This window comes from Ochotona princeps, chromosome 17 (assembly GCF_030435755.1).
Source record: "Ochotona princeps isolate mOchPri1 chromosome 17, mOchPri1.hap1, whole genome shotgun sequence".
NCBI classification, from domain to species: domain Eukaryota; kingdom Metazoa; phylum Chordata; class Mammalia; order Lagomorpha; family Ochotonidae; genus Ochotona; species Ochotona princeps.
This window is the reverse complement of record NC_080848.1, coordinates 29,811,194-29,832,180: the sequence shown is the minus strand read 5'-3', so window position 1 is coordinate 29,832,180 and position 20,987 is coordinate 29,811,194. Positions and strand designations below refer to the sequence as shown.

The following is a 20,987-nucleotide window of genomic DNA, read 5'->3' as shown; positions in this document are numbered from 1 at the left end:
TTGTGGCATAGTGGGTAGGGTCACCACCTCAGTGTCAGCGTCCCATAGAGGTGCTGGTTTTGTGTTTTGACTGTTCCACTTCCAGTTCAGCTCCCTGGTGTTTGGACCCCTGCTACCATTTAAGAGACCTGGAAGAAGCTCCTGGTTCCTGACTTCAGCCTGGGCCAGCCCTGGCTGTTTTGGCCATTTAGGGAGTAAAGCAATGAATGGAAGGTCTGTGTGTCTCAACCTGTAACTGTCTTTCAAATAAATCTGAAAAATAAATTTATAAGGTAAGATAACAGAACATTAAGACAATTGCTTTCCTTAGTGTCTGGGTTCAATACCTAATTCTGTTTCATAATTAGTTTCGTGCTGAGAGGTAGCAGTGATGGCTCAAATGGATCCCTGTCACCCTTGTGGGAAACTTGGATTCAATTCCTGGCTTCTGGCTTCCAACTCATTGAATGACTGTTATAGGAGATTAGGGAGTAAACCAGTGGATAGGGGCTTGGTCATTCTTTCTCTTTTTTTTTTTTTTTTGCCTCTCAAATCATCTTTAAAATTACATATATAAATAAATATATATATATATTTTTTAAGATTTATTTTTGTTTTTATTGGAAAGGCAGATGTGCAGAGAGGAAGATCTTCCATCCGATGGTTCACTCCCCAAGCAGCTGCAACAGCTGGAGCTGAGACAATGCGAAGCTAGGAGCCAGGAGCTCCTCCAGGTCTCCCATGTGGGTGCAGGGTCCCAAGGATTTGGGTCGTCCTCAACGTCTTTCCCAGGCCACAATCAGGGAGCTGAATGTTAAGTGGAGCTGCCAGGATTAGAACCGGCACCCATATGGGATCCTGGCGTGTTCAAGGTGAGGACCCTAACTGCTACGCTATTGCGCCGGGCCCCATATATATATTTTTAGATTCACTTTTATTAGAAAAGCAGATTTACAGAGAGGAGAGATAGAAAGATCTTCCATCCACTGGTTCACTCCCCAAGTGGCTGCAACAGCTGGAGCTGAGCAAATCGAATGCCAGGAGTCGGGAGCTGCTTCTGGGTCTCCCACATGGGTACAGGGTCCCAAGTCTTTGGGCATCCCTTACTGTTTCTCAAGCTACCAGCAGGGAGCTGGATGGGAAGTTGAGCAGCTGGGTCAGAAACAGTGTCCAGGGCCCGGCACAGTGGCCTAGTGGCTAAAGTCCTTGCCTTGAACAGGCCGGGATCCCATATGGGCGCCGGTTCTAATCCCAGCAGCTCCACTTCCCATCCAGCTCCCTGCTTGTGGCCTGGGAAAGCAGTTGAGGACGGCCCAATGCTTTGGGATCTTGCACCTGTGTGGGAGACCTGGAAGAAGTTCCTGGCTCCTGGCTTAGGATCGGGGCAGCACTGGCTGTTGCGGTCACCTGGGGAGTGAATCATCAGACAGAAGATCTTCCTCTATTTCTCCTCCTCTTGGTGTATCTGACTTTGTAATAAAAATAAAATCTTTAAAATAAAAAAAAAAAAAGAAACAGTGTCCATATGGGATACCAGCACCACTTAGCCGTTGTGCTGGGCCCTAAAATTATCCATAATTTAAAAAAATCATAACCCAGAGATAGACCAATATTTTAGAGAATATAGATATTTTTCCAAATATATTAAAAATTTATTTTCATCTAAAAGGAAGAAATGCAGAGAGAGATTTACTTCCCAAATGTCTGCAACAGCCAAGGGGTAACCAAGCCAAAGCCAGGAGTCTGGAATTTCATGCAGGTCTTCTATACGAGTGCCAGGGACCCAAATACTTGAGCCATCACCAGCTACTTCCCACAGTGCTCATGAGCATGAAGTTGTAATCTGAAGCATAGCCAGGACTCAAACCCAGCCCTGCAACAGAACATGCAGGTGCCACAGCAGCATCTCTACCACTGTACCAAATGCCTGCTTCCTATTTATTTTTCATCTGAGAGACAGAATCTTCATCCATTCATTTACTCCCGAAATACCTACAATGGCTGGGAGAGTGCCTGGGCCAAGCCTGGAGTTGGCAGTTCAGTGGAAGTCTCTCTGATGGGTGGCAGGGATGATGATTCATCATTTGCTGCCTCCCTGGGTTCATGTTGGCAAGAATCGGTTGTCAGGGCCACTAATTAAATCCAGGTACTTTGATCGGGACACAGACATCTCAACCAGGAGACTAAATGCCTGCTCCAAGATGTATTTTAAAACAGTTAAAGGCATACTTTTTGAATATTTATTTGAAAGGCTGAGTTATAGAGAGGTCTTCTGTCTGATAGTTCATTCTGCAAATGGCCACAGCAGCAAGGGCTGGGCTAGGCAGGAGCTCCATCCGGATCGCTCATGTTGGTGCCGGAGCTGAAACACTTTGGCCATCTGCTGCTTTCTTGGGTGCATTAGCAGGGAGCTGGATCAGAAGTAGAGCAGCTGAGGACCCGCTGCAATAACCTAGTGGCTAAAGTCCTTGCCTTGGACACACTTGGATCCAATATGGGCACCTGGTCTAATCCCCACAGCCCTACTTCCCATCCAGCTCCCTGCTTGTGGCCTGGGAAAGCAGTAGAGGACGGCCCAAAGCCTTGGGACCCTGCACCCACATGGGAGACCCGGAGGAAGTTCCTGGTTTGGTTTTTCTGCAGAGAGTTTTTTTTTTTTTTAAGATTTTATTTATTTTTATTGCAAAGTCATATATGTAGAGCGAGGAGGAGAGGCAGAGATATCTTCCGTCTGATGATTCACTCCCCAAGTGACCACAATGGTCAGTGCTGTGCCTATCCGAAGCCAGGAGCCAGACGCTGTTCTGGGTTTCCTATGCGGCTGCAGGGTCCTAAGGCTTTGGGCATCCTCTACTGCATTCCCAAGCCACAAGCAGGGAGCTGGATGGGAAGCGGGACTGAGACAGCTGTTTTTGATTGCAAGCTGAATGGTCTCTTTGGAAAGGGACCCAACTCTTGTTTTTTTTCCCCTGCAGTACTTAGAGAGCAGCCCTCCATGTGGGCCTACTCCTGACCTGGTTGGAACAGTTCACAAATGAGTGGGATAGCATTTATTAAGTTCATACTGTGTGTAAGGCACTGATAAAATACTTTGTATACTTCTGCTTTTCTTCCCAATAACCTGTGAGTTTCATTTATTTTCCTTTATTTGTAAATAAGAAAGCTGTGGCTCATTGGGCCAGGCACTAACGAGACTGAGATTTGAACCCTCCACCAGACTGGGACTGTGGAAACCTCTTCTCTGTCTGCTATAGAGGCTCCTGCCCTTGTGTAGCTGCCATGGTGTGAATTACAACTTGCATGTTATTTACTTCTAGGTTAATGGCCGCAGTCCAGGCTTTGGTGCTCAAGGCATGGAATCCCTCAGTGAAGACCTGTGGGAGTTCCTGGGTGGGGAGGCTCCACTGCATCAGCTGGACGACCTCACTAAAGTGAATCCGGTGACACTGGAGACAGGTATGGGTCTCCCTCAGCTCTGGAGTGCCATCTTCAGTAGGGTGCAGTTGTGATGAGGATGTTGAATGTAGTTTCCTCAAATTTAGACTGAGGCAGGCAAGAATCTTGACTGGGAGCCAGGTGGACTGTTCCAGGCTGCTACTCCTGGGAGCCTGGCAGCTGCTCCCAGCCTCCCCAGGGCAGGCTTTCCTCGACATTCGACATTTGGGGCGCATCTTAATTAGATCTTGTATCTGTTCACCAGAGAGCTGCTGGGATCTGCTGGCACTTGGTTAATTGCAGAGGGAGGTCTGTTAGGCAGATGTGCCTCTGTGGTTTTGTAGCTGAGCAGGAGCTTGCTAAAGGTGTCTCTGCCTCAGTCCTGAGGTGCCTGCAGGCCCGGTACTCGGCAGACACATTCTACACCAATGCTGGCTGCACCCTAGTGGCTCTGAACCCCTTCAAGCCTGTCCCTGAGCTCTACACGCCACAACTGATGAGAGAGTACCACACCGCACCACAGCCCCAGGTAAGGCTCGGCCGTCTTCTGTTGCCTCCCCACAGCTGCCACAGCCCTGCCCAACAGGAGCTCCTAGAATTTTGGGCACTGACCACAAGCAGAAGTTGCAAAAATGGGATATAAATATTGGTTTCACTGAGTTTGAAACCTAAAATAGAGACAAAAAGGAAAGCATTTTTATATGTATTAATAGGAAAGACTTTACAAAGGTATATTTGTGTATATAGCAAATACCATTTTTAGAAAAAAAAACTAAGGACTGCTTACACATTTAGAAGATGTTCCTCTCTACTAAGAAGAGAAATTCTTTAGGGATGGGAGTGGGGTTGGTAGTGCAGCCAGAGCATGGGCTTGTCAGTATTAAAATCGTGTGACCCGGGCAGGGGTGATGTTGGCAGGCTAAAGGCAGAAGATGAGCGTGCTGAGGGGGACCACTGGGCCCTCTGTGAAGGCCTGAAGGACCATCACAGGGCTGCTTTGTGCTGGTGGTAGTGGGGGCTGAACAGAGCCCTCTAGGACCTGCATTCAGAGAAGTGAGACAAGGAGGCACAATGGTTGGAAGTTTAACAGCCCAGATGAGAGTGGGACAAAGGCAGCTAGAGGACACCCGTTCCCTCAAGAAGGTGCAAGAAAGAGATCACAGCTGATCACAGCCCAGCTCTCCAGGAGTCCCTACCCTGGGACGTGTCCAAGTGCAATCCAGGAAGGCTGTCCTGGGAGCCTCTCTGTACCGCAGATGCCAGGTCATGGTTTTACCAGTTTCCTCAACTGGATACCTAGCACGCAGAGGCCTGTTAGTAACAGGTGCTCTGGGATTCAGATGCCATGGAAGTACATACTTGCTGAGTGGCTTTTGAAAGGTTATTTAACTCCCCTGAACCTCAGATCCCCATATAACATTAAGTTCTTTGTATAGCACATGCACATACCTTTTAGTGATTTCTAGAAAAAGTTTTTTTAATTTCTAGAGAAAGTTTTTTATAAATTTCAAAATATAGTAACATACACTAACAATAAAATGAGGTTACTTTAGCAAGAGAAAATGAGTACAGGAAGTGTTAATGACATTGAGAACTAGCCAAAGGCCAGCATTGCTTCTAGGCTGAGAAGGCAAATATGTGAAACCACCTTTGGAGCTCTGGAGTTGGACCTGACCTGACACTGTCTTATATGGGAAATTGCTTGGCCCATTAAATTTAGTATAGTGAATGTGCGGAAAATAACAGAATTGTGGATTGGGCCTGCTCAAGACCAGAAAGAACCCCCAGCAAAGATGTACATCAGATGCTATTTATAGAATAAGAGAAATGTGGTATAGAAAACTTGAGTAATTACTTCCTAGTCTGCCAACCAGTCAGTTGGTTATAGATTAACCAGTTAGCTGTTTACGCTTTTCTTAACTGGCAGCTAGCCTAAGCTCAGTTACTGAGCAAAACTATATAAGTGAGGTCTGTTGCTTCCAGTGCAGGTCCTTTGTCCAAATCCATGACCTCCTACAATTTTCATTCAGCAACAGTTTTATCCAAACTTTTTTTTTTTTTTTTTTCTGGAGGAAGCATCTAGCATTGATTGCTGTTAGTAGCCTCTTTTCAGTCATCATCATGTCACAACTCCTTGTACTCAGGCATGTCCTCCTATCATTTTTAACCCCTTCATGTTTCAGAAGCTAAAGCCTCACATCTTCACTGTGGGTGAACAGACCTACAGGAATGTCAAGAGCCTGATTGAGCCTGTCAACCAGTCAATTGTTGTCAGTGGAGAGAGTGGTGCTGGAAAGGTAGGGGGACCTTTTTCTCACTGGATGAACTTATAACTGGCTGGGGGGAAGGGAAGGGAGCAGGAGGCAGAGCTGATCTGTTATGGAGTCACTGCCTGAGCCTGGGATCAGGATGCAGTGGTGAAAAAGCACTAGACTGGAATTTGAGAGCGGGGTTCTTTCCGGTCCAGGCTTTGCCGCTGCGACTGCCTGGAGGACAGATGCTTTCTTCTCTGAGCCTTCATTTATTTGCTCATCAGAGGTCTGTCCCAGCTCTGACATCATAAAAGAGAAGTTAGCTCTGAGTGATTGCAGCATGGTGACTAAGAACATACCTGAGAGGTACTGAGCTTCTGCAAAGCACAGCTCTCTCACTTACGCAGTTGAGGGGAAAGAAGATCAATACCTGAGTCTTAGGATTTCTGTCAGAGTTCAGTGAGTGAGTGCACACAGAACACTTGGTGGCACGCCTGGCACGTAGCAGTGCCACTGTGGGAAAGGGTTTATTAGATTAGCCCATCTGAATCCTTTGGGCTGTGGGGCAGGACAGAGGTACAGCCTCCTAGATGGCAAAACTGCAGCAAGTAAGGCACAAAATTGGACGAGGTTGAGTAAAGAGTAGAGAGCTGGTCAAAGGGGGCTGCAGGCCCAGGTTAGCTTTTGCACATTTAATAGGGCTTCTTTGGACCATCTTTCAGGTATATGAGAATTGCTGAACCCTGCATACCTGTTACATTCTAGACTGTTGGCAGTGAGGGGTAGCAGAGGGAGGAACAGATAGAAGCTTAACCTACTGTGCTATGGCACCAGCACGTCTTGCTTTATTTTAGGGAATGTATTCTTTAGTATCTTCTTTTTTTTTTTAAAGATTTATTTATTTTATTACAAAGTCAGATATACAAAGAGGAGGAGAGACAGAGAGGAAGATCTTCCATCCGATGATTCACTCCCCAAGTGAGCCGCAATGGCCGGTGCTGCGCTGATCCGAAGCCGGGAACCTGGAACCTCTTCCGGGTCTCCCACGCGGGTGCAGTGTCCCAATGCATTGGGCTGTCCTCGACTGCTTTCCCAGGCCACAAGCAGGGAGCTGGATGGCAAGTGGAGCTGCTGGGACTAGAACCGGCGCCCATATGGGATCCCGGGGTGTTCAAGGGGAGGACTTTAGCCGCTAGGCCACGCCGCTGGGCCCTATTTTTTTTTTTTTTTTTAAGATTTTTTTTTTGGAAAAGCGGATTTGCAAAGAGAAGGAGAGACCGAGAGAAAGATTGTCGATCTACTAGTTCACTTCCCACCCAAGTGGCTGCAGTGACTTGAGCTGAGCTGATCTGAAGCTCAGAGCTAGGAGCCTCCTCCAGGTCTCCTACATGGGTGCAGGGGCCCAAGCACTCGAGCCATCCTCCACTGCTTTCCCAGGCCACAAGCAGGGAGCTGGAAGGGAAGTGGAACAGCCAGGACACGAACTCGTACCAATTTGGGATGCCTGTGGTTGCAGGCAGAAGATCAGCCAATTGAGCCATCAGGCTGGCCCCTCTTTAGTATTTTGTTTCCTTTTCCTTTTTAAGTTTATATAGTTGAGAAAGACATATACCTACATAGGTCTCTGAATAGGGTGGAAGGGTCGAGGCATGGAGGAAGGTAGAGGGGACACATGTTTCAATTTCTTTCTTCTCCTGTGTCTGCAGTGGGGAGGGAGAAGGGGTCACTTCTTGTTCTCAAACTGCATTGGCACTCAGGAATAGAGGACATTCCTATGATGAAGGGTGTTCCAAGGGTGTTACTTCAGTGGTTTCAATAGCTCTGAGACATTGTCGGCTTTGTGGCACTAGGGTTAAGAAAATCTTTCCAAGGTCTATTGGATGACCAGGTCCACATCAGCGTATTCCTAGGCCCAGAAACATGCTGCAAAGCTTGGCTAGGAGAGAGGTCCAGCCTGTTTGCTTTCCGTCCTCTGACAAGGTACTCTGTGTCCTCTTCTGGCGTAGATGAGCTGGCTGTGATGTCCCCTGTGTGCATCTGAGCATGCTGTCCACTGCACGGGCATCAGCACCTGAGGAGGCCTGGTCCTGATACAAACACTCCATAGACTTAAAGTCTTAAATGTATTTATTCATTTATTTATTTATAATTTTTTTTTTAAGATTTATTTTTATTGGAAAGTCAGATATACAGAGAGGAGGAGAGACAGAGAGGAAGATCTTCCGTCCAATGGTTCACTCCCCACGTGAGCGTAACGGCTGGTTCTGTGCCGATCCGAAACCAGGAGCCAGGAACCTCCTCCAGGTCTCCCATGTGGGTGCAGGGTCCCAATGCTTTGGGCCATCCTCTGCTACTTTCCCAGGCCACAAGCAGGGAGCTGGATGGGAAGTGGGGCCACTGGGATTAGAACCGGGGCCCATATGGGATCCCAGTGTGTTCAAGGCAAGGACTTTAGCCGCTAGGCTACCATGCCGGGCCCAAAAGATTTATTTCTTTGCTTGAAAGGCGGAGTTACACAGAGATGGAAAGATAGTGAGATCTTTCAGCTGCTGTTTTACTCCAGATGTCCAGAACTGGGCTGTTCCAAAGCCTGGAGGTTTTTCAGTGTTTCACACATGGTACAGGAGCCTAAGCACCTTGGCTATCTTCTGCTTCCCCAGGCATATTTGAAGGGAGCTGTATAGGAAGTGGAGCCACTGAGGCTCGGATTGGTCTCCAGGTAGGATGTTGATGCCTTTACTTGCTGTGACACCTCCACGTGACACCCTCATGTATTCTCATGAGGAGTTGTGAGTTCAGCATGCAAACTTGAGGGAAACACATTTCAGCTTAAAACAGACTGTACAAAAGTAAGGTGGAAAAGACTATATCCAAAGAAAACAGAAGGAAATAAAGTGGAAATGAATAAAATAGCAAACAAAACCAATAGAAGAAAAATGAAATCCAAGCTATTACTTGGAAAAGATGAATAATATGATAACCCTGCAGTCAAACCTTAAAATAAAAAAAAATATTGATGGGACATTTTGTGAAATATTTTGCCAGCAAATTGTAATTCAGATGAAATAGAGCAATATTTTCAAGTAACAACTACTGAAGTTGATATATGAAGAAATATAACCTGTATATGTAAAAAAAAAAAAATCTGAAAAAGAAATAAAGACCTAGCATCAGGTTGCTTTACTTTGTGAATTTTATCAAACATTGAAAGAAGAAAAGTTGCTGATTCTACACAAGTTCTGTAACAATAGAAGTAGAGGAACATGTTTTATCTCATAGAAAGACTTAAAGAACTTAGAAAATCAACACTTGCTACTGTAGCAGCAAAAGTTCTGAGAAGTTTACCAAGGTTAGTAGGATACAAAGTCAATAGGTAACACTTGTGTTTAGTTGTCTTTCCACAAGAAATTGAATAACAGGAAAAAAAACCAAAAAAATAAAAAAAGAAATTGGAAATTAGACATATGCCCACTTCAGATGATTAGAAATAAAAGAATTTTGGGCCCAGAGCGGTAGCCTTGTGGCTAAGGTCTTTGCCTTGTCTGTGCAGGGATCCCATAAAGGCCCTGGTTCTAATCCTGGAGGCCCCATCCAGCTCCATGCTTGTGGCCTGGGAAAGCAGTTGAAGATGGTCCAGAGTTCTGGGACCCTGAACCCGCGTGGGAGATCCGAAAAAGCTTCTGGCTTTGGGCTTTGGGTCGGCTCAGTTCTGGCTTGGGGAGTGAACCAGAGCATGAAAGATCTTTTTCTCTGTCTCTCCTCTCTGTAAATCCAATTTCCCAATATAAATAAATAAGTCTTTTTTAAAAAAAAAAAAGCAGCAGGAAGCTGGAGTAGTGGCTTAGCTGCCTGCAATACCAGTTCTTGTCCCAGCTGCTCTGCTTCTGATCCAGCTCTTTTGGGCCTGGGAAAGCAGCAGAAGATGGCCCACTTATTGGGATCCTTGCTACCTATGTGAGAGATGTGCATGAAGCTCCTGACTTTGGCCTGGCCTAGCCTTAGCTATCACAGCCATCTGCGAGAGTGAACCAATGGATACAAGATCTGTTTTTTTCTCTCTCTGTAAATCTTTCAAATAAGTAAATCTTAGCAGAAAAAAATTGCAGGAGGGCCTGTGGACTCGGTCCCACAGGACTGTTTCTGCCACAGACATGGACGTCTCGCTGCCTGATGAAATTCTATGCTGTGGTGGCCACCTCACCGACATCCTGGGAGAGCCACAAGATTGCAGAGAGGATCGAACAGCGGATTCTCAACTCCAATCCTGTTATGGAAGCTTTCGGTGAGCTCTACTTCAGTCCCATGTCCCTGTATTTGCTACATTCCAGGGAGAAGCAGGTGCTCTAAGACCCTCTAGGGGTTAAGGGTGAATGTCTGTGTCTCAGACTCCCAACCTCCTAAGAGATATTGTTTGATCATTATCTTCCCTCTAAGCATGTGTGAGATGGTGCTGGAGGGACATTGTGGTGCATGTGGTCCAAATCCTATCTTGCCATGCAGTTTCCTGGTTCAAAGAACCAGGGAACTTCTCTGTGATACAGAGTTGTCGGTGCCCATGTGGGGGCCTGAATGGCCAGATGTTGTCCAATGACAGCTTCCCCTTCAGAGAAGAAAGCCCCTGGCTGCTGGGGCTCACTCACTCCAGTTCCTTGTCAGGAAACAAGCTCTTATGAACTGCTGTGGCTGAAGCCTGAGAGCCCATCCCCTGGCCCTGCGCTTTGTGACACTGAGATAGGGGACTTGAGGATAGGGAAATGGCTTCCAGTGGACCTGTGGCCAGGAGAACTCTAAGCCTCGGGGAGTGGCATGAACATAAGTGTGATCTGCAGGGAACGCGTGCACACTGAGGAATAGCAACAGCAGTCGCTTTGGGAAGTTCATCCAGCTCCAGCTGAACAGGTGATGCTTGCTGCCTCCTGGCCAGTGGAGGGTGGGAAGTCAAAGTGCCTCAGGAGCTTCCTGCCCGAACCTCCTCTATGGGCAGAAAAATCTTTGGTGGGATTCTCTGGGATGCCTGAATTCTGAGGGTGGTCTTCTAACAAGAGGAGTGCATGTAGGGATCTTTGACAGTGTTCCTCCTTTCTCTTAGCCTGTCCAGGGACTTCTGGCTAGATGGCCACCTCTTTGGGCCATTCCCTCAAGCTTCAAGCTGGGATTGGTACTCCTACATTGGGATAGGCCAGAAGTGATAAAAGCCCAGGGTTGTTGGCCCTGACCACCTGCGCTGGATACAGCGTGTCCCAGAGCCGCCAAAGTCATTCTGAGTGGACTGTAGCCCTCATGACTCCCTCTGACGGAGAGGATTTGTGCTGCATGGGGGATTTGCTAAGTTGCAGTCTATTGTTACACGGTGAATGCCAAGTAAATGTCAAAGGAATGAATTGGCAGCTAATGGGCTGTTGCCCACATGTGCTCAGTGCCCAGCAGATGACTGGAGCTGCAGTCCAGACCTATCTCCTAGAGAAAACTCGAGTGTCCTCCCAGGCTTCCAGCGAGAGGAACTTCCACATCTTCTATCAGGTTTGTGCCAGGCAGGACTCAGAGGTACAGGGCAGGGATGGGTCTGTGGATTTGCCTCTAAGCCCTGAGCATGTTCCATGTCTGGCCATTTTACATGCTGCTAATTCATTCCAAGTTTATGCAGCACTTAAAAATATTTTAAAGACAGAGGAAGAACTCTTCTATCACTGGTCTACTCTCTAAGCGACCATAAAGGTGAGGACTGGCTAGGCTGAAGCCAGAAGTTCAGAACTCTCAGATTGTATAGGGGTGGCAAGGGCCCAAGCGCTCATACCATCTTATGCTTTTCCAGACATATTAGTGGGGAGTTAGATCAGAAACAGAAGACCTGCGATTTGAACTAAAGCTCATATTGGATACAAATGTCCTAAGTGGCTGCTTCACATGCTGTACTACATCCCCAGCGCCAGTATGCAGCATCTCTGGCCCGAACTGGACTTTGCTTCCAGCATGTCTTTGAGAGTTGGGAGTGTTTCTGGATGAAGCCTTGTTACTGTTGCCAGACCAAGGGCTTCCCTGTGATGGCCATTGTCTCACAAAATGCTGGCTCCCCCAGACTTATGCTTTTTCCTGCTAGCCTAGTGCTCCACGGCTGTCAGATTAGGAGCATGCTAGGGTCTGCCACTCTAGGCCGCCTATGCTCTGAGCAGGGGCTGTGCTGACTTCGACTAAAGGCTTTCCTGGAGGATGTCTTGCATTGAGTTGGAGAAGTTCAAAGCTCTGTATCCTGCCCTTGTGCCTGCCTAGGCGTTCTCCAGGGACCTTTCAGCCTTAGGATGCTGTTGCCATTCCTTGTTCCTCTGTCCATCTCCAGGCTCACGGGGGCCTCAGCTTTCCTTGCACCCCCATCTGCCAACTCAGTCACCTACCCATCTCTCCCCTCAGATCTGCAAAGGAGCCAGTGAGGATGAGAGGGTTCGCTGGCACCTCCCCAAAGGAGCTGCCTTTTCCTGGCTGCCTAATCTGGACAGGACCTTGGAAGGTAGGGGAACCTCAGCCAGTGTCCTGGCCTGACTTAACAGACCCCCCAACCCCTCCCCTGCATGAGGACTGCCTCCCTTACCCCTCACAACCCTTGCTGATCTGGGGCTCTGATCCCAGGCTGTGATGGATTATTTTTCAGAGGATTGCTTCGAGGTGACCCGGGAAGCCATGCTGCATTTGGGCATCAACACCTCCACCCAGAACAACATCTTTCAGGTCAGAGAAAAGTCCGCATGTGTCACTTATATTTGGCAGAGATGACAGGAGCTCCTTGCACCAGGGCCTTCCCTGGGCTTGTGACACCCATCACTGAGCATCCAGGATGTAGGGCCGTGCTGTGCAATCTCCAGGGAGCCTGAATCAGGGCCAAGACAAGCACCGAGGACAGTGATCCAGCGCATTGTGCTGGTTGGGCCACAGGTCATTGTGTAGTGACACATGTCGGCCAGAAAGCCCTTGAGTCAGAGTTCTGGTTGTAGTAACTTCAGTAATTCCTACCAGTTGTTTTGTTTTACTGGCTCTTGTTGTTTAAGATTGAGTAGTTTGTTCAAAAGGCAAAGCAACAAAAAGAAACGGGTGACGGGGGAATCTTGTTCACTCCCCAAATGGCAACAACACAGATCTGGACCAGGCTGAAGCCAAAAGCCAGGAACTCCATCCTGGTCTCTCATGTGGCTGGCAGGAACCCAAGTCCATCTTCCACTGCATTCCTAGGCACACTAGCAGGCGATTGGATCAGAAATGGAACTGCCAGGAGTCAATTTTTCTCTAGTATGGGATGTTGGCTCTGTAAGCAGCAGCCTATGCAGTGCTGGCCCCTGGATCCTCCCCTTCTGTGTGTTCCTCTCTCCCCAAGCCCATGTCTCTTGACTGTTTCTGACCCTGGTGGGCTGAAATTTTCTCATCTGTCCTCTCTTCTCCTGGTCTTTGCTACTGCAAAGACTGCGTTCCCTTACTTCTCTCTTCCCAACCCCAGAGCAATGGGAGGAAATAGCACAGGTTAGCAGCGGGGACAGCAAGGCCAATGCAGAGAGGGGGCAGTGAGTGGAAACTGACTTCCTTTGCCTCTGGCAGTAAGGAGTTATATCCAGTGTGGGTACTGCTAGCTTAGAGCTTAGCCAGAAGGACAGCATGTAGGCACAGGCCCAAGGCGTGCTGCATTAGGGGTGACTGGAACCTCTGCCACAGCCACATCAGTCCTCGCCTGTGTGGTTATGGCCAAAAAGCCAGCAGCAGGTGGAGGTGCGTGTCAGGTGTCATACAAGGTAACAGGGAGGGTCCTACTTGCTCAGTACCAGTCTAAGGCTTCAAGGGTTCACCCTTGTGGAGCACTGAGTGTGAAGGCACAGAGGCACCCTGTGTACTGAGATTACCACTCCCTCCGGCCTGGGCCGTCGGATCCCAAGAGTGCAGAGAGGGGGCCAGGACTGAGCTCTTAGGTGCCACATAGGTAACCCTGTCCACAGCCAACAGGTGTGGTCCTGGAGAGGTGTAAAGGGACAGTTGGTGGGTGGGCCTGGGAGGCATCTGAAGTTAGACTGCCTGGCTCTTTTTTTGTTTGTTTTAAGCTTTATTTGTTTTTATTGGAAAGGCAGATGTACAGACAGGGAGATAGAAAGATCTTCCATCCACTCTTTCACTCTCCAAGTAGCCGCATCAGCTAGAGCTGAACTCACCCGGAGCCAGGAGCCTTGAGCCTCCTCTGGATCTCCCACACAGGTGCAGGGTCCTAAGGCTTTGGACCATCCTCTGCTGCTTTCCCAGGCTACCAACAGGGAACTAGATGGGAAATGGAGCAGCCAGGACACAAGCTGGCATCCATATGGGATCCCGGCATATGCAAGGTGAGGATTTAGCCACTGAGCCTTTGTGCCAAGCCCATAGACTGCCTGGTTCTAATCCTGCCTCTCAAAAAGGTCTTCTCAGGCTTGGAATTTAACCCCCTGCAGTCATGTCTGTGTTATGGGCATCATTGTAGCATAGGTCTTCTTGCTTGTTGAAAACACTGAGGGGTTGCATGTAATGGGTATAGAACTGCACCCAGCTGGGCCCAGTGCGGTAGCCTAATGGCTGAAGTCCTTGCCTTGTATGCTCCAGGATCCCACAGGATGCCAGTTCATGTCCCGGCAGCCCTGCTTCCCATCCAGCTCCCTGCTTGTGGCCTGGGAAGGCAGTCGAGGACAGCCCAAAGCCTTGGGACCCTGTACCCATGTGGGAGACCTGTAAGAGTCTCCTGGCTCCTGCTTAGGATTGGCTCAGCTCTAGCTGTTGTGGCCACTTGGGGAGTGAATTGGCAGATGAAAGATCTTCCTCTCTTTCCTCCTCTCTGTATATCTGCCTTTCTATAAAAATAAAATAGTCCTTAAAAAAAAATTGCACGGGCCATGCTGGGGCTTCTTGTTCTGTTGTCCTCAGGACACTCAGCAGGGGAGCCGCTCTTTGCCGGCTCAGCCCTCATCCTGTCCAATCCTGCTCCTGAATCACTCTTTTCTGCCCCTAGGTCCTAGCTGGGCTGCTGCACCTTGGCAATATCTTGTTTGCTGACTCAGAGGATGAAGCCCAGACCTGCCGCCTGATGGACAGTGACAAATGTAAGGGGCAAGGCTGGGGGGCAAGGCAGGACCTGCCAGGAAAGTAGCCAGCATTGCTGGGATTAGGTGGGAGGCCAATGGGTCAGAGTTCTCTTGAGGTTCCCTTGATCAGGCTGTGCACTGTAGGCCCTGCCCTGGGTGACTGACTCCTCTCCCCATCGCTGGTGAGACCATTTCATTGCTGCTTTACACATGGGAAGTCAAGACTTGGAGAGTTTCTGAAGTGATTGGTCCCTGCTTCTGCCCCTTACGGAGACCTTACAGCAGCGTGCCTATCAGAACTTCGGTTTCTTCTGTCCGGCTTTACCACAGTGCCTCGGGAAGAGGACTGCTAGGATGCAGGGTGGTTTGCTTAAGGAGGACTCACCCCTCCTAGGCCCCATCAGGACGTCAGCCTTGCTGCTGCAACTCCCCGAGGACACACTGCTGGAGACCCTGCGGATTAGGACCATCAGGGCAGGCAGGCAGAGGCAGGTGTTCCAGAAGCCCTGCTCCCGAGCCGAGTGCGACACCCGCAGAGACTGTCTGGCCAAGCTGGTCTACTCCCGGTGAGCAGTTACCCTGGGCCCTGCCTTCCCCTACAGTCTCCCCGCTTTGGGATTGGACCAAACATTGTCAAACAACAGGCACAGGCCCAGAAAACGGGGGTGGTAGTGTGGTGCCAAATGAAGCAGATTTCAGGCCCCTGGGACAGCAAGGCACAGTGTCCAGGACTTACCTGGGCAGAGCTGGCCTCTCCTTCTGAGTACTGAATAGAGGAGTTGTCACGTTCCTGGCTGAGATCCAGTTCACTATTAAAATATAGGAGCCTGCTTTGACCTTGACCATGAATTGGTAAGGAAACCCTACTCTGCTCTTGACTCACAAAGCAGGCCCCAAAGGTGATCTTGGCCTTCACAGTGCATACCCCTGCATGATTGGCTCCTGTGACTCCTGCACCCCCATTTTTCAGGACAGGGACTTTAGCCGCTAGGCCACGAAACCGGGCCCTCCAGCCCTAGTACTTACTGTCCTAATCACTGGCAAAAAGAGAAACCATTTTCTTTGTAAAACTGAAAAAGTTATAATTACTCTAAGGAATGTAGTAAAGAAGAAACCTTGAATGGTGCTGTGCATATTTCCACCTTGTTCTTTGCCTTCTCTGGGCTGGGATGGTCCCAAAGTGGGGCACGCCATTGTTGACCTCCAGACTGGTGGCTCCAGGAATGTAACAGAACCTTAGGCTCTTGGCTGCAGAGGTGGAGTGTCCAGAGAGTTGAGTGAGACCAGTCCTTTAAAAACCATACCCATGCCTGCCCATCAGCCCTGCCTGTCCAGGAGCCAGCACAGGCCAGGTTTGTGCGCACTTGGAGACAGGCGTGCCCACAGTCTGCATCTCTGTAGTTCAGGCAGGATCAGCAGCAAGGAGCAGGAGAGGATTTCACCTTTGACCTGCCAGGCACAGCACACAGGACCCTCCAGAGCAGAGCACGCTGGCTAAGGGAGCAGCCCTGCCTTCCGTCACCCTCAGCAGCACCCCTGCTCTTTCCCCTACAGGCTCTTTGACTGGCTGGTGTCGGTGATCAACAGCAGCATCTGCGCAGACCCTGACTCCTGGACCACTTTTATAGGTAGCAGGTGCTCGTCCTGCTGGGCGCACTCCAGCAAAGAGAAGCTGAGGGCAGGCAGACAGGAGCCTGTGGCCACTGTGTATCTTCCCCCCGTGCCTGTCTGCCCTGCCCACAAACGAGATTTTTGCTGTCCACTGCCCATGTCTAACCCATCCATAGCTGTCTAGACTCATTTATGGGAGCTCCATTTCTCCCCCAGGTCCCCAGCTCCCATTGCAAGACAGTTGTTGAGGGGAGAGGATCAGAGTGCATGATTTTTTTTTTTTTTTTAGATTTATTTATTTTTATTACAAAGTCAGATACATAGAGAGAGGAGGAGAGACAGAGAGGAAGATCTTTCGTCCAATGTTTCACTCCCCAAGTGAGCCGCAACGGGCCGATGCATGCCGATCCGATGCCAAGAACCAGGAAACTCTTTCCAGGTCTCCCACGCGGGTGCAGGGTCCCAATGCATTGGGCCGTCCTCGACTGCTTTCCCAGGCCACAAGCAGGGAGCTGGATGGGAAGTGGAGCTGCCGGGATTAGAACCGGTACCCATATGGGATCCCGGTGCGTTCAAGGCAAGGACTTTAGCCGCTAGGCCACACCGCCGGGCCCCATGATTTTTTTTTAAAGATTTATTTATTTTTATTACAAAGTCAGAACAGAGAGGAGGAGAGACAGAGAGGAAGATCTTCCGTCCAATGATTCACTCCCCAAGTGACCACAATGGCTGGTGCTGCGTCGATCTGAAGCCGGGAACCAGGAACCTCTTCTGGGTTTCCCACGTGGGTGCAGGGTCCCAAGGCTTTGGGCTATCCTCGACTGCTTTCCTAGGCCACAAGCAGGGAGCTGGATGGGAAGTGGAGCTGCCGGGATTAGAACTGGCACCCATATGGGATCCCAGTGTGTTCAAGGCGAGGACTTTAGCTGCTAGGACACACCGCCGGGCCCCAGAGTGCATGATTAACAGGGACACAGAGGCATGACTGAGGCTAAAGTAGCTGTGACCCTGGTGTGGCCAGCAGCTAGGGAAGAGAGTAAAGCTTAGAGGCCTGAGTTAGGCTGGTCAGCCCAAGGCCTACCTAGCTGGATTTGAGAAGGAAAATGCTCCCTGGGACCTGGTTTTCCTGCAAGAGGGATCTATCAGGACTGTCTTCAGACCCAAATGTGGGCCACCCACCTGCCATTTGGGTGTTTTGTCTGCTCAGAGCTCTGGGGGAAGCGGATGTGTGGGAGGCAGGGATGGGCAAGTCGCTTTGCTACTTGCTGGTGCCTCACGTGCAGCCTCATCCCCAGGCTGCCAAGTGTGAGCTGCCCTGTGCGCCTGCACTGCCCCAACCCCCAGCTTCCTGAGCGGCCCCGTGGCTCTCCCCCATCCTCCCAGGCCTGCTGGACGTGTACGGGTTTGAGTCATTTCCTCACAACAGTCTGGAACAGTTGTGCATCAATTACACCAATGAGAAGCTGCAGCAGCACTTTGTGGCCCACTACCTAAGAGCTCAGCAGGTGAGGGATAGACAAATGGGGTCTGGGGGGCACCTTCTCCTGGCCCTCTGGTCCTGGCCACTTCTCACTAAGAGCATTTTGATTCATTTTATTTTATTATTGTTAATATGATTTATTTATTCCCCTCTTGTTTTTTTTTTTTAAGGCTTATTTTTATTGGAAAGCCAGCATTACAGGTAGAGGTTTAGCATGCTATAACACAGTGCTATTCCCGATTTTTATTTTAATTTTTTTTTTAATTTTGATGATCTTTACATAGTTGATTAGGGCTCAGAGGGTCAAGGGCTACAGGAAAGTGGGTAAGACCATTGCTATTCCCCATTTTTAATTGACTAGTAATAATTGTATTTGTGAGATACTCTACCACACCATTCTGGACAGTGGTATGGGGCGAAGCCCCTTGTGGATGGTCCATCCAGGCCACAGCTGCCCTCTCCCAGCCTGTTCCTTGTCTGACCCTAGGAAGAATATGCACTGGAGGGACTGGAGTGGTCATTTGTCAACTACCGGGACAACCAGACATGCTTGGATCTCATCGAGGGGAGCCCCATCAGCATCTGCTCCCTCATAAATGAGGTGGGCAGGCCAGCCAGGGAGCTCTTCTGGGTCCTGATGACTCTCCTTTACCCTTTCTGGGCCTCTTGCTCTGTCCACTGGACTCTTGGGGTAACTGTTGCCTCTCGGTGGGAGGGGATGGTGAGGGTTGCACTGAGCCCATGGTGGCCTGCCCACTCCCATCACAGGAGTGCCGCTTGAATCGTCCAAGCAGTGCGGCCCAACTCCAGACGCGCATTGAGAGTGCCCTGGCAGGAAGTCCCTGCCTGGGCCACGACAAGCTCAGCCGGGAGCCCAGCTTCATTGTGATGCATTACGCGGGGCCTGTGCGGTACCACACAGCAGGCCTGGTAGAGAAGAACAAGGTAGGCCTGGCTGGAGTCACCACCACCCATGCTGTTTCCCATCCTGCGCTGTCTTCCTGAGCTTCCTGCCAGAGTCCAGCGTCACCAGCTTGGGCCCCTGTGCCTGAGATCTCTGGAGCTCAAGTGTGACCTTGCAGTGACTCACATTATGCTGGTTTGCCTCTTGGCTTCCGGAGTGGACCAGCTCCTCTTGACTTCCCTGAAAGCCATCCTGCAGGGCTGGGCTGGGCGGGGGACAGGCCCATGGGATCTCTGGGAACAACTCTTCCTGCCACCCTGTGCCTCCCCAACAGGACTCTGTTCCCCCTGAGCTGAATAAACTCCTGCAACAATCCCAGGACCTCTTGCTCCGGGTACTGTTTCCTCCTGACCCTGAAGAGAAGACCCAGGAGGAGCCCTCAGGCCAGGGCAGGGCCCCAGCATTGACTGTGGTATCCAAATTCAAGGTAGGTCTGGTGGTGCCGACAGGAGGTGCCCAGTTCACTCACAGGCGCCTCCCAGGATTGGTTCTAGCTGGGCAGCAGCGGTGAGTAAAGCAGAGTCCTGGTCCCCATGAGATCTGTTCCTCAGTGTGGAAGGCAGCAGTCCCTCAGGTGTGATGCCATCGCAGGAAGCCCAGGGTTCTCTCAGTTATGTTGACATGGGTGCCAGTCATCTAAACCTCTGTGACCTGCCCTCTTCCCATATAACTCCTACCTCCAGTGACAGCCGACCCACTCCTCTCCTGCTGGGCTGCTTTCTAGCTTGGCTCAGCCCTTGTGCATGCTGCGCCACCTTCCTGGGGTGCTCTTGACCCTTGTCCTTTGAACTCTCCTCACTCCCACCATCCTGACTGGCAAGTCTCAGCTTCACCATCACCTCCGTGAGTAGCACCCAGAGGAACCAGGTTCGATTAGCATTTTTGTGGCCCAACTTTGGCCACTCACACAGGATGGCCATCAGTGACAGCTGTTGTGTGAATGAATGTGGGGGTTGAGGCTGTTCTCTTCAGGATAATTGTTGGGGGAGAAGGCTGACATGTTCAGTGAGGGTCGGTCATCCAGCACGGCCCCTGAAGGCCGGGGAGAGAAGTGTGCAGAGCTCAGCAGAGGTGTGTGCTTTGCCCTTGAGCATTCCCTGGCAGTTCACCCCAAGGCACATGAGGATCCTGGTGATGCTGACATGGCCTCTATGCAGGGCCCAACTGTGGCTCCAGGCAGGCCCCATCCCTAATTGATTCCGGATCTCCCCATCTGCAGGCCTCTCTGGAGCAGCTCCTGCAGGTCCTGCACAGCACTACCCCACACTACATTCGCTGTATCAAGCCCAACAGCCAGGGCCAGGCACAGACCTTCCTCCAGGAAGAGGTAATTCATTTGGGTCAAAACCACTCTGTATTGAGTCCATGTGGCCAAGGCCCTTGGGGACATCAGGGTAGGACACTGCCAAGTGGGATGACCAGAGTGGGTATCTCAGGCTGGGCCTGACAGAGCATTCCTGTCTAGGAGGGCAGTCACATATGGTTGTGTGGTCTGTGCACTTCTAGGAGGTCGTTGTTAGCTAAGAAGGCCTTCAGTGCATCTTGCTTTCTGCTCAATAAGCAATGTGCCCTACAAGAGACTGAAGGAGTCCAAATAGGTGTCTCATAGCAAACTACAAGTCTTACTTTTTGATAATTCATACACAGGTGGCAACTTCTGATTTTCTCAGTTTGCACAAAAGCACCACAGTCAGCAGCTGTCCTTTGCTTGGATCTTGAAGCCCTGAGGGGTATGGTGGAGGTATGAGTGCTGGTGGACAGTGTTTAAGAGTGTCCCAGCATTGCCAGGTAGACTTGACCTTGGTGTCTAGTCAGGAACATTGGGCAGTTTAGTGAAGGCCTGGACTCAGATCCTTTCAGGATCTTCATAGTGTGGGCTTCCTGGCCCCTCAGAACAACTGTATTGCCTGGCAAAAATAAAAACACTCAGAACGCGTGCTGCACAGCCACTTGTGAGGTCGCATATGCACTGGGGGTGGGATACAGAACCAGGACCCCCACTTCTGTTGTGTCAGAAGCCATGCAACAACACAGGGATGTGGGACCCACAGGGCCCTTTCAAGTAGGGACATTTTCTCAAGGTCCTATAAGTTCTTGCTGCCTCCCCAAGACATTCCCCCCACTGCCTCCAGCTCCCTGCTGCTGTGGGCCTGAGCAGAGAGGATAGCATTTCTGGCCTGCTGGCCCCC

At 50.0% G+C, this 20,987-nt stretch overlaps 2 protein-coding genes across 4 annotated transcripts in view; one reads left to right on the top strand and one right to left on the bottom strand.

Annotated features, from left to right (window-relative positions):
* Positions 1–20,987, bottom strand: part of PIGW (phosphatidylinositol glycan anchor biosynthesis class W) — a 39,817-nt gene that overhangs the window by 8,198 nt on the left and 10,632 nt on the right. The gene's annotated exons all lie outside the window — the stretch shown is intronic.
* MYO19 (myosin XIX) overlaps positions 1–20,987 on the top strand; it is a 35,549-nt gene that overhangs the window by 5,048 nt on the left and 9,514 nt on the right. The window contains exons 3-18 of one of the 3 annotated variants that reach the window (XM_058675448.1): positions 3,297–3,435; positions 3,795–3,943; positions 5,598–5,711; positions 9,816–9,948; positions 10,496–10,565; positions 11,084–11,186; positions 12,072–12,168; positions 12,310–12,386; positions 14,671–14,761; positions 15,138–15,309; positions 16,298–16,371; positions 17,738–17,859; positions 18,322–18,435; positions 18,603–18,779; positions 19,073–19,225; positions 20,018–20,125. In XM_058675448.1, coding sequence (XP_058531431.1) covers positions 3,297–3,435; positions 3,795–3,943; positions 5,598–5,711; positions 9,816–9,948; positions 10,496–10,565; positions 11,084–11,186; positions 12,072–12,168; positions 12,310–12,386; positions 14,671–14,761; positions 15,138–15,309; positions 16,298–16,371; positions 17,738–17,859; positions 18,322–18,435; positions 18,603–18,779; positions 19,073–19,225; positions 20,018–20,125 — 1,893 coding nt within the window. Of the gene's footprint in view, positions 1–3,296; positions 3,436–3,794; positions 3,944–5,597; positions 5,712–6,116; positions 6,343–9,815; positions 9,949–10,495; positions 10,566–11,083; positions 11,187–12,071; positions 12,169–12,309; positions 12,387–14,670; positions 14,762–15,137; positions 15,310–16,297; positions 16,372–17,737; positions 17,860–18,321; positions 18,436–18,602; positions 18,780–19,072; positions 19,226–20,017; positions 20,126–20,987 lie in introns of those variants that run through there. The other 2 variants (XM_058675449.1, XR_009246897.1) reach the window with 2 other exon arrangements.